At 35.6% G+C, this 13220-nt stretch overlaps 1 protein-coding gene across 3 annotated transcripts in view; it reads left to right on the forward strand.

Annotated features, from left to right (window-relative positions):
* Positions 1–13220, forward strand: part of RNF220 (ring finger protein 220) — a 305518-nt gene that overhangs the window by 222359 nt on the left and 69939 nt on the right. For all 3 annotated transcript variants that reach the window (XM_026665743.2, XM_087960155.1, XM_087960156.1), the window contains exon 6: positions 10525–10620. In XM_026665743.2, the coding sequence (XP_026521528.1) occupies positions 10525–10620 (96 nt within the window). The remainder of the gene's footprint in view (positions 1–10524; positions 10621–13220) is intronic.

Consider the following 13220-nt stretch of genomic DNA (forward strand, 5'->3'; position numbering starts at 1 on the left):
AAAAAATCATGTAGTACTAAAAAGAAACAGGTTATGAAGTTCAAATTAAAGAAAAGTTGATCAATTTATAATATTGTGTTAGGTTTTGTACAGATTCCTACATTTTAAAACTCATTGCTTAAAAGAATCTTCATTGTGAATATTTATTCATAATTAAATAAAACCCACTGCAGTCTTTTCATAGAAATAAACCAATGTAGCCTGAGCATATTTTGTTGTTTATAAAAATGTTGCCCTAAATATCACTTTATATTGCAAGTCTAGAGAATGTGTAATCCTCTCATTGTTGCTGAGCTAAAACATCCAGCCAATAGAATCAGGGTTTTAGAAACATCTAGAAAGCAGTCCTGGATTTTTTTCTAAATAGTCATGTATAGGAAAACTTTGTCAGGTGATTATGGATGCTTCATTTATGATTGACTAAAGCTGCAGTTTAAGAATATAGAGGATTGAGAACCTACTATCTTTCTGGGCAATCTTGTTCCATTATTTAATTACCAACTTTGCAGAATAAATAATTTCAATTTGTCGTGTAATGTTGTAACTGAGCATTTATGCTTAGCATGATTCAGAGGGGGATTCATCGAACTGGAAACCATTAGTGCAGAAGCAGAAAAGAAAAGACAGTTGCTTCTATGAGCAATAGAGACTATGGTTATTTGGAAAGTTGGTAGGGGAGAGAAGCAAAGATGAAAGCAAGCCTTGGACAAGATTGATAGCCTCCTTGCCATTAAGAAAAAAATTAGCCGATGGCGGCTATCATATTAAAGGGTGAAGAAGCCGTGAATTATTTTCTTAAAGATCTTATCACTTACAATGATAATTTTACTTTCCAAAAGGCCATTTTTAATGAGGCGTGCCAGGCAAAAAGTCATGATTTAATGCCAGATTTTTTTCCCCCAACACATTTTACTGCTTTTTTGTCCATGTTTAAAAAGCACTGGTGACCTTTTTTTTATTTAGCTTGCCCCAGGTGTAATGCTCAGGCTGATCCTCTTAGGGTTTATAGTCTCAGCAGAGAGTGCCTTTACCCAGCAGAGGGATAATTTAAAGGAGAGATAGAAATATGATGTCTCACTGGCACTTGGACAAATCTGTTGCTCTGCTTTTCAACAGGGAAATGGTAGTTTGCCATAGCATTGTGTGTGACAGGGCATGGAGCTGTGGCAGGGAAAGATTGAATTAGTTCTTTTTTCATAGAAGAATTCAGAGGAAAGCAGGGGGACTCTAAATTTCTGGTGCATCATGCTTCTGTATTTTTTTAATGCATATTCTGTAAAGCAGTTTGGATCCATTGTCCATGTTAGACTATAGAGAAGGGATGTCAAACTCATGGCCCGCAGGCCAGATGTGTCACACGCTGGCCATGCCCACCCCTCTTTAGTGAAGAGGAAAAACGTTGCGGTACGTCACTTGCTGACAATGTGTCATCACGAGTTTGGCACCCCTGCTATAGAATATATTGTAACTATGAGGAAAACAATATCAAGGATTTTCAGTTTTCAGTATATACATATTTTATGATTACTTGAGATCATAAGTTTTCTAAAAAAAATGTTCCTCTCAGAGAAACAAAGTAGAATGGTTCAGTTCAAAAGATAAAGGGATTTTTTTTTTTTTAGCTTTGCCTGCTTTTTCCAATGGCAACCATTCCAACAGGAGCATCAAGAATCTTTCATAGGTCAAGAAAGATGGCCTAATTTGAGCAAATTCATAGATATAATGAGTTATCTCATGAGTTATCTCAATGGGACAACTGTCCCATTGACAGTTAAATCTTTGGGAAGAAAGGTTGCTAGAGTATTATATTATTTTATAACAGTAATTTTATTAAAAGTTACAATTAAAAAGAGAAAAACTGATGCAAATTAAAAAAAGAACAACATAAAATAATAAAATACTATCTAAACTATTAGTCCATCAATTCCAAAAGAAAAAACCCAGATCTCAACTATATATTAATGTTTCAAATCCTCTGAAACAGTGTATGTATTTGAATCCAAAATTTTCTAGCGTTTTTACATGTCCTTCAAAAATGATAAAATGTCTCATTTTATTTGTTCACTTTTGCAACATAAATTTGAAGTGTCTTTACAGATTCTAGAAAATTTCTCTGGTGACATGTGCCAAGGAATATGTGGTTCCTGACTATCCTAGTATGTGTAAAGGGGCATAGATCTTTAACTAGCATATGTCTGGAGTCCTGCAATTTGCGACAACTAATTCCTCTTTTTCCTCTCCTACTGAAAAGATCAAGAGCTGATATAGTGAAGATTGTCTGGATGTGTCCCATTTTAGTCATTGCCACTAGTGAACCAGTCTTATGTACCAGTCTTATGCACACAGCATGGCATCATCAAGTCCTGCATTTTTTGTACTGGCCAGATGAAACATTAACCATTCTGCTACAGTCATTAGTTGCAGGACAATCAGTTCCCTTTTTTTATTAACATTGCTACCTTTATGGCACTGTTTGATTTTAAAAGCATCTCAGCCTCAGCAGCATTTTGGTCTTACCTTATCTGAAAAGATTTGCAAGAATTTCTCCTGAGAACCAACCACATATTGGCTCTTGGTCTCAGTATTTTACCCAGACTTAGTCACTTGATTGGTGCAATTTATTTTGATGCCCTAGTGGTTTGACATCAAGATGGGGATTCCTTCCTATGCTGCATTCCTCATTGTAGCAAATGATGCTGTTCTCTTTGTTATTAATCCATATTTTTTTCATATCGGTAGGAACAATATGACATTCATAGTTGATGATCTCTCTCTTAGAAGTTTTATTGCCAACTGCTTTCTTGGTATATCTTCCTGCTTTGCTAAATGACCATTACCTGAATAGTAGTTGTGTTTTCAGTGTGGGACTGATAGTTTTCCTAGATACATCTATGGCACTGCAGTGGATTTCTTTGGAATTAGCTTTGACTTAAATTTCTAGCCATCTCTTGTTATGACAGGAATTTCTGCTTTCATTTCCCTCTATAGTTGTTTCAGTGACTATACACTCATTTCCTTAATCTAGTTAGTAGCTTCTACTTACACTAATTTATCAGTCACTTCTGATACTTCATGGCCAATTATGCATAAAGATCCAGAATATTGTATTTCATATCCAGACTTAACCTCTGTATACCAGAACTGTCATCATTACCTGATCCAGCATTGTGACGTCAGCTTCTGTAAGTATTTTGACACATCCAGAACATTTTCTAAATATGTCCAGGGCTGAATAACAATATATATTTTAACTACTCTATCCCGACTTCTGTTATAGTTGATTCTTCAGAAAATAGGCTGACTTAAAATGCCTTCTACACTAGTGAATAAGGAAAGATGGAATTTTCCTTTTGAGCTCACCATGCATCCGTGGCTCACTATTAGTATTTTTCTGTGGGAGAAGATGGCTATGGTTTTTGAACGTTTACTTGAGGACAAGAATCTTTTGGTTTAGGTATTTTATGCAGAACCTTGCCATTTATTCAAGCCACAAATCAATACATCCTGCCATGTTGCAGACTGTGCATAAAGTAATATAGCTGGAGTTTTTTTCCCTTAGGAGGCATGCATGGTTGCACTTCTCTGGCCTTGTCAATGAAGATCAGCCCCTACCAAAGATTTGCCATTCAGTGATACAGGCCTCTTAACAATAGGATGGATGATACCTTATATAGAATTCACTAGTTGAGAAATAAGCCAAATACATGAGGATTAATTCACAATCATTTGCTTATCTTTTCAATACTGGGACATACCGTATATCTTCATATTGACAATGTCCTAAAGGATAGTACTTCAGTTAACCAAGAAAACAGAATTTGAAGATTTGTTGGCGTCAAAACCAACAGTGATTAATTTAGTCAATTGTGGCATTGCTCACCACAGGAACAGTTGTGATGTTCTTCCTGATTGAATGCTGAGCCCTCATTTCTCCACTGCCTATTCTGACTTTGAGGAATCCTGCAGATAGCTGTTTTGTGGCATTATAGTTATCTATAACCACAATAGTTTTGGTCTCCAGGTTTCCATCATTTGTGTGAAGACAAATTATGTTGTATTCCCTTCTATATTCATTTTCACTTAAGACCTCAATCATATTTTATCTGTTGATTAACAATATGGTGCATCTGTATTTGTTAAATTCCATTTTATAATCCAGCAAGTCACTTGGAAACCTCCTACTGTCTAATGTTGTACGACCAAATATACAGCCTTTATGTTTTGCCACAAAAGATCTCCACAAATGGATTTTTTTCTGCTCTAATCAACATTCTACTGTATTATTCAATTTTTGAAGCATCTAAAATTATAGGCTTTCTCCTTAAAAGAGTTTAATATTTCTGCCTTTCATGAGTCTGTTTATGGTTTGTTTTTTCACACATAACAACTAATATATTTATGTTCTTTTTATGTACTTTCCCCTCCTCCTTTTTATAAGATGGCTCCTTAGTGGAACTTCTTTTTTTAAAAAAACTAGCTATTTTTCAATCATTCAAGAAAATAAAAATAGCATTCTTTATGACAGTGACTTCACTGTGAAGAACAGGATTTGTATCTTGCAGGTTGACCCATTTAATCTGATTTGATATTATGACAAGATCATGCTGTGATTTAACATAACTTTATCTCTAAAATAGTTTATGATTTCTACTTTTCTCAAGACATTGTACCGTCAATCATTCCCCTTAATCTTGTTGGATATGGGGGATCATCTTTTCACGGCTTTGATGTGAATTACAATTTGGCCTTTTACATTAACAGACATAAGTCATTTCATAGTTACTAGATATTATGTTTCTATAGCCTTAAGTTCTGATACATGGCATTCCTAGCTTTTTTCTCAGTAAGTAATAGATTTTCTATTTCTGTTTTATTAATTAGACTTATAATACCTTTGAAATTCAGGCACACACAAAAAGTTGATGATCCATTTCTTTCAGAGTGTTTCTAACTAATCTTTCTGAACATTGCCATTTAGATATTTTATGCCTTGTCTGGTCAAGCACAGAATCAAGCTCTTTATCTGCTTGCCTGCTTACTCTGGCTTTTTTAGTTCAATTAACTTTTGGTGATTCCTTTCCTGGTGTGTGTGTGTGTGTGTGTATGTGTGTGTACACGCGTGCGCGCATACACACACACAAAATAGAGATTTTTTTAAAAAAAAATTGTTCTCCTGTTAGTATAAAGAAAATAATTTCCTCTGAAAAGGATAATTTAAAAACTTTTCAAGACATGCAACAGAGTTTCCTCTTTTTGCTTACTTTCTCAAAGTACAGGAAAATAAACTGGACTTGAGAAGAGCTTACAACCTAATCAGAATGAAAGGACATGTATTTAACAGACTTTGTTTACAAAATACAGCAAGTGTAAATACACAAACTTTCCACCTGTTTAATTGTGGAGCTGTTTTCTAAATTCATGAACTATATATTTTCAGAAATTATAGATTAGTGTATGATAGTCTGATAGTGTATACTTAGATGACATACTAGTTTTTATTAGTTTATTAATATATTGAAAAGATTCCTTCTTGCCTGTCACCCCTATCAGAAATATACTGCAGACGTTATGGGAAAACAAGCTCTTTGCCAGGCTGGAAAAATCATCATTTGATCTGCTTAAATTAAACTATTTGGGATACACAATATCCACAGAAGGTATACAGCTGGATCCAGCATAAGTATTATCTATTCTACCATGGTGCTTTTCAGTTCCCCCGCCCTCCACCTTCAATAATGTAAAAGATGTACAGTGTTTCTGGGGCTTCTCTATTCGTCCCTAATTTTGCTGACCATGTAAAACTTCTGTTTCAGTTCCTAAGAAAAGGTCGATGATTCTTTAGTTAACCCAAGAGTAATGGCATTTCAAAAATTAAAATGACTGTTTGCTTCTTAGCCCATCTTCAGCCTCCCCCCCCCCAGCCCCTTTGTGGTGCAAACATTTCAAATATGCCATAGTAGCATTCATGCTCCAGGCAGAAAAGAAAGTGTGGACAGAGTTACTATTATCAGCCTTTTACTCAGAATGATCTTCCCAAAAGAAAGCAACGATTACATTTTCACTAAAGAGGTGCTGGCAATAAAAATGCCTTCCATAAGCTGGAAGCAATAGTCCACCCTATAAAAGTTCATACGGACCATAAGAGTGTAGAGGTTTTGCAGAATACTCAATCTCTCACCCGTGGACAAATGTGGTGGGCATAATTTTTCTTCTGTTTTGACTTTTACATCTCATACATTCCAGGCTTTCAAAAAAAACTTTCAGACACAGCTCCACATAAGCCAGAATACAATTTAAGCCAATCACCCACCACAAATACTTCAGCCATGCAATTGTGAGTTGCACTGTAAATCAGAACAAGACGAAAAGCTGGGAACAAGATGACAGACTGATCTATTTGATCAAATTAAGGCACAACAACCACCTAATGCATATGCCAGGGCTTGGATGGTGACTTCCAGAGAGCTCAACAAGGTACTGTTGCTCCTTTCATAGTGGAGGGAAGGCAGGTGTTGCACAACACACATTTATAAGTCCCTTTTTCCCTAAGGAAGGAGCTATTACAGCTGTGTTATGACCACAAAACAGCAAGAGTCAGGAGGATATTTAAAACCCAACGTAGACTTTTTAGAGAGTTTGGTAGCCTCACATCCATGCCATCATGAAAAATTGTTTCCCTTTGTCATGTCTGTCATAGAGCAAAGCCAAACTCTTAATAAGCTGTCTGGTTATTGCAGCCTCTTGAGATCCTATTATAGCCCCGAGACACTATTTCTCACCTAAATCATCTTCCCTCAGTGCAGGGATATACTAGCATGCTAAGACTAGTGAATTTAATGAGATTTCATTTTTGGACCATGTCTTTAGATATAGAGAATTGGTCAATATTGTAATTGACTTAGATCAACTGGCCAAGGAAGTCAGTTCACTTCCAAATTTTGGAAGACTATCTTGAACTTATTAAATATTAAAATGTATTTGTCTTCCTCGCATCATCTGAAAACCAATAGAGAATTTGAGAAAATTAAACCAGCCTTTGCAGCAATATTTAAGATTCTGTGTTTCATATCAGCATGACATCTGGACTGATGTTGCATTCCTGCTGAATTTGCTTACAATGCAGCACACTCATCTATCAATATGTCCCCAGGCAATTTACAGATTCCATTCAGGGGTCTTACCAACAACCAGTGTAGAAAACACCTTTCCTTACACCATAGAATTCCTACATAAGAGGCAAACAGCCCAAATCCTCAAAGAAACAGCTAAAACTAGCAGAGGCCACGAATGAAAAAGCAGCAGATGCATGCAGACAAGAAGGTGCTAGAATTGTAGAAAGGGATCGAGTGTGGGTTTTTACAAAATTACTGATTTCTGCAGAGACCTTCCAAGAAACGAGACTTTAAATTTATTGGCTCTTTCCTGTGTTTAAACAAATAAATACAGTAACTTTGTAATTGCCAGCATCAATGAAAGTTCACCTTATATTCAGTTGAGCTTTGCTAGTGAGAGAAGCACACACATCTGCCCTCCCCCTTCTATGTTCACAGATTGCACTTTCCCACACTGGTAAACGGGGAGGGGGTGTACAGGGTGGAAATGGTGCTAGATCTGAATGCAAAGGGAAATGGGTTGAATATCTGATACATTGAAAATGCTACCCAGAGTCAGAGAGGTCATTGAAGGCAGCAACAGATGTATATGCACTGCAATTGGTGCACTGATGTCACAACCAATATCCTAACAAATCTTGTTCTCGACAACTACTAGCCTTGCAGGAGTTAGGTGCTGGCCAAGATGAACAGGATTTCTTCTATGGGGTAGAGGTACTTCAGGGATAGCAAGATACCAAGCAAGGGGCATGGAAAATTGACTCATTCCACATCAGGCACATGGAGGGAAGGGGGTGAGACTGATTCTCAGAGGGATGAGTGTTACTTCTATAGAGAGAGATGATTTTCAGGATGCCTCATGTGGTCTCGGACAGTTACCAGCATAGCTATCTTTGTTTTTTACACTCACATTTTGTTTTCCCTGGAAATTCAGGAGGGGGAATGAGTCTGAAGGGAGGGTGATGTAATGGTATGTGGGAATGACTGTGGGAGACTGGCCCCAAAGACACTATATAGGGAATAATCAGATGATGAGAGGCAACATAATTTACAGCTGGCGAGTAGGTAGGGCAAGAGGCTAAGAAAAGACTCTCCCTAATTTTTTCAGGGAGGTAAATGAGATAGAGGGAGAATTGTACTTTCAGACTTACAATAAAGTAGAATTTGCTTATCTAGTTGCATTTCTGGTCCACTTGGTATGGCTGATGGGTCAGATAGGGTATCAGATTCTCACTGATGTTGAATTCAGAAAAAGTGCCTTAAAGATAGATAGTATTTTTAAATCTGCAACTTGGTGTTGACTCCATGTCTATCTTTTCCTAATTTAATGTCCTCTCTTAATTAAAAATATGTCCTTAGTTGATCCATTTGAGTTGAAATCAATACCCTTGTGTGAATCCAATCCACACTTAACAATTAGATGCAAATACTGTGAACAATAGCAAGATGGGCACTGAAAACTGAGGATGTACAATTCTAAAATTTCTACTACTGCTCTTTCTTCCTTCCCAATTCCACCTTGTAAATTCCTCTGACATTGCCTAAATAGAGATGCTTTCTCTCCATTTTAGTGGAAGTTTAGTTTGATGCAATGGCAAGAGCTCAATTCACTGATATGGTGTTTAACACACTGTAGAGGTATTTAGAATATAACTGCTTGCTACAATTTTAAACAGTGCTACAATTTTAAGCATCTTAACAGAGTGTGTATGTAGAAGGTCTAAGATTGACATCTTTGGGATTAGTTTAGCCAGAGGTCGTTGTCATGGTGCTCTGGAGGTCTGTAAAATAAATGGGGCCAGTATTCTTCTTGGGACCACATGATAAAAAGTAAAATATAATGTTTAATTTACTGTCTCCATAGCGAGTACAGCCATTTTTCACATAATCATACTGAATTAGAACTAGTTGCATGGATGGATGGGGAGCCAGCAGACAGGCTGTCGGAATTTGATGGAGGTTCTGAGAAGCTGTGCTGATAGAAAGTCGAGCTGAAAGCTTGACTTTCATATTTTTATATCTTCACTGAAACAGATTGAAAGCTAAGGTAACTTTAACACTTTCTATCAGTCCTGTAGATCTCAGAATACTGTTGCAGCACATTAATATACAGGGAATGGGGTTTATTGAAATAACATTTGTGGCAGTTTCTTCTGATAAAAAAATAAGGCAAAGGATTGTCTACAATATGTAATTTTATAAAGTAAAGGTGGGGAAATTTGAAGGGTCACTGGTTGAAATTCAGCCTTTTGACCTTCAAAGGGCTGCAAGAAGCTATCCAGTATTACTATAATGTCATTGAAAGGGCAGAACTGATCAATTTTTTTGATGGGGAGGATATTAGGAACTCCCCCCTGCCAAACTACTTGAAATAAGCTCCTGAACTTTTGTCATTTTGAAACTAAATTTCAATAGCATGAAATTGCAGTATAGCAGAAGAGGCACACGCAGCTTAAAAGCTGCAGGTTATTCTAATTATACAGATTGGAGTACAGCATTTGCTCCCTAAATGGCAATTTTCCTCTAATTTATTTAATATGCATTTTATACCTGTTATCATAAGAAAGTCAAGACAATTTTCAGCAACGACAATATGTCAAATTTAGGAAAGAAAATTTAGGTGGGGATTATTGGGTTTTCTATTTAGGGTATTATTTCTGTAGGCTGCTTGGAGTAACTGTGAGCGTGTTGAGTAGCCATATACGCTTTCTTAACAAATAATAATAAAGTAACGTGAAACTTTGAGGCAAAACAACATTTTCTATAAACTAGGCCCTCATTTTATCTCTAGTGATAATCCTTTCAGCTGCTATGAATTCAGCCAAAATTTTGTATTGAAGTGTTTTTATGTGACCAGGTGGTCAGAGAAAGTCAACTCAACTCAACACTAAGAAATCTTTAATTATGCATTATTGAGTACATGCATATGCTGCGTATACATAATGAGTTAGTTGAGTTTGGGATAACTTCAAACTTATTTATCTGCTATATTTATATCTGGCTTTTTATCCAGGGACTGAAACCTCCAACCCCCTTTGAATGCCATGGACCCTTATCTAATTCTAACCAGGTGCTGACTGTTAGTTAAGATCCTTTGGTAGGCTTTTAGCAATAAATCAGTTAAATTGAACCATCACACGTTGGACATGGTTTTTCATCGCACCTAACAAATATATGATATACTGTATGTGTATAAAATAAAAAAGGCATGCTCTATTCTTATAATTCTGTCAATAAAAGTTTATGCAAACGATTACAGGAGAGAATCAAGGATGGTAAGCTGTGTTTACACGACACGTTAACCCATAGTTGACTTAATCATGATTTTCTTAATTATTGCTACTGCATATCTCCTCCTCCATTTTCCCTCTGCATTCTTAACTGCTTTCCCTTTCCCCTTCTTTTCCTGCAGTCGATTTTGTTGTCAGCCTCTATCAAGCGGGAAGGAGATTCTCCAACAGCATCACCCCATTCCTCAGATGATATTCATCACTCTGACAGATACCAGGTGAGAATGATACCAGGAGGAGTCAGCTGATGACTGAAAGCCAGGAGCTACTAAATGGCACTAACAGATCTTTCAAGGAATGGTGTTAGGCTTTGTATGTCATATGTAAATTCAGATAATTGCTGTTTGATACATAGGTTTCTATATCCTTGAAACCTTGATTAAACAGTACTATAATACAACAGTATTGCAAGTTTCTTCGAGAGGATTATATCCACTTGTTATTTTTTATTGCTTTATGTCATAGTAGTGGTTGATAAAGAGGATTATTGGATATGAGAATATTTGTTTGTGACAATATAATAGCCTAACAGTACAATATTGCACAGATATTACTTTTCAAGTGGATAAAAAGAAAAGGCCCAATAAATTGCCCCAAATGACCAAAAAGAAACAATTAACTTTAAGGCTCCATTCTGAAAGAAGCATCTAATGCAACTGTTTTAAGCAAACAAAAATTGTTTTCGTAATGCTCAGAGTATTTTTAACAGTTGCTCATTACAGTGTTAAAGCACTTTATGTTGTAATGCATGTTTCTCAGCCTGGGCAGCTTGAAGATGGGTGGATTTCAACTTCCAGAATTGGCTGGCTGGGGAATTCTGGGAGTTGGAAGTCTACCCAACTTCAAGCTACCCAGGTTGAGAAACACAGGTACAATGGGTTCTTGTTTTTACTGTCCAAAGCCAACAGAACTCATTGTCCAAATGAACATCTTAATTACTAAAGTTTTTTTTTAATAAACTTCAAATATAAGGAGGTGATGAATTTTATAAATAGTAATAGCAATAGCACTTAGACTTATATATTGCTTCATAAGTGGGCTACATCCTAATTGGAAACTAAGATGCATAGTTATTCTAATTAACTCTACTTAATAGGATACTCTCTCTGGATATTGTATAACTAATTTATGTGTATTAGCCATAATAGTAGATATTGTCATAAGCAGATACATTGTTTACATAGTCTGTATTATATTTCATATTTCACAATCAATTATTTTCAACATGTATTTAGTTCATTCTTTCAAAAAACCAGTCAACACTATATAATCTTACAGAATGTGATAAATATTTGTAACAGCATTCATTTATACATATCAAGAAATTCTTATACAAATTCTAGGATATTTTTACTTTTTTTTCTTTCAAATTATCTTTATTCTGGAAATTCAGATCTGATTAATTAAAAAAGCAATGTATAATTGTTACATGAATTCAGCTGGGAAAATAGTCAAACCTCAAACATAAATCCAGCTGAGGATTAATTAAAAAGACATTGTATAATAAATTTTCCTTTGATTCCATAGGCTGAACTTTCCATGAAATGCCTTATGAGTGTGTAAACTGAAGTATTACTAATGGCACATTGCCATTTTTGTGACATTTATGCTTCCTATGAAATACTGTATAATAGGAAGAGATTAGTAGACAAAGATTTCTAACATAATAATTCTATAAGAAGATATCATAAAAGTTTGAACTAATCAACTTTGTGACTTAAATGTGGATCACTATTAGCATTTGTATCATTAAAATGTTACTTATATATTACTTCAGCTTGTATACCTTTTGAATCACAATGACTTTGAATGGTTAACCACAAGCCTATCCAGGGGTAAAAATATATCAGTTAAAAAGAATCAAGTGAAAGAAATACCCAAACAATGTGCTACTTTTCAGAAGATACTAGAAACTTCATATGGACAATCTGAATTTTGAATTTCGTAGTAGAAGTTATGATGACGCTATGCATTTCAGTATATTTTGATACTAATATAACCTGGTCTTATAATTGAATGTTCAGGAGCAACAAAATTAGGAAGCAGGAAAATTGATTACAGAATATTTTAGACTGATTAGGAAATTAGGTTCTTCAGTACTATTATTCAGTGGCTTTAATTTCAATAATTTGGGGGAAAAACAGAAAAAAAAAAATCTAAATATTTTACAATTTACACATTAATTTAAGAAATTCATCTTAATTTTTGTACCATGTATTATTTGTTCTAGTAAAATGAATACTAAAAGCAGAATACAGCTTGGGACAATTTCACCTGGCAACCTTAAACTGCTTGACTCTTGTAATAGTGCCTGGATATCAAACCATCTCAAGAAAATGTCATATGGATTTCAAACTTTGGCTGACCTGTATGACAGTTATCACATCCCAATTTGTAGATTTTCCTGCTTCTGTTTATTTCCCACCCATTCAAGCAAGCAAGAACCAATCACTTTCCTTTCTGAAAAGAGTTGATTCTAAGAACACATGGTGTCTGTTTGCATGAACAAACATTGAATCATATTGCTGGAAGGGCCTTAGAGGTCATCTTGTTCAACTGCAAAGCAGGAATTACTTGCTCTTGTTGAGCATTTTTCCAGGGTACTGGGAAATGAGAAAAACTACTTTTTTACAATTCTTGGTATCACTTGAGTTAGAAGGAGAAACTGTAAAACTTTTATCAGCTTCATCCCAGTGTGTGTGTTGGGGATGTGTGTGTCACTTTTTTCCTCACTGTTCTTTCCATTACTTGTAGAACTTTTCCCAGTTTCACCCTGGTATCCAAAATTAACATGTGTCAATGAGAGAATGAAATGAAA

This window comes from Notechis scutatus, chromosome 3 (assembly GCF_049901735.1).
Source record: "Notechis scutatus isolate UNSWTSFEM ecotype Mainland chromosome 3, rNotScu1.2, whole genome shotgun sequence".
Classification (NCBI taxonomy): Eukaryota; Metazoa; Chordata; class Lepidosauria; order Squamata; family Elapidae; genus Notechis; species Notechis scutatus.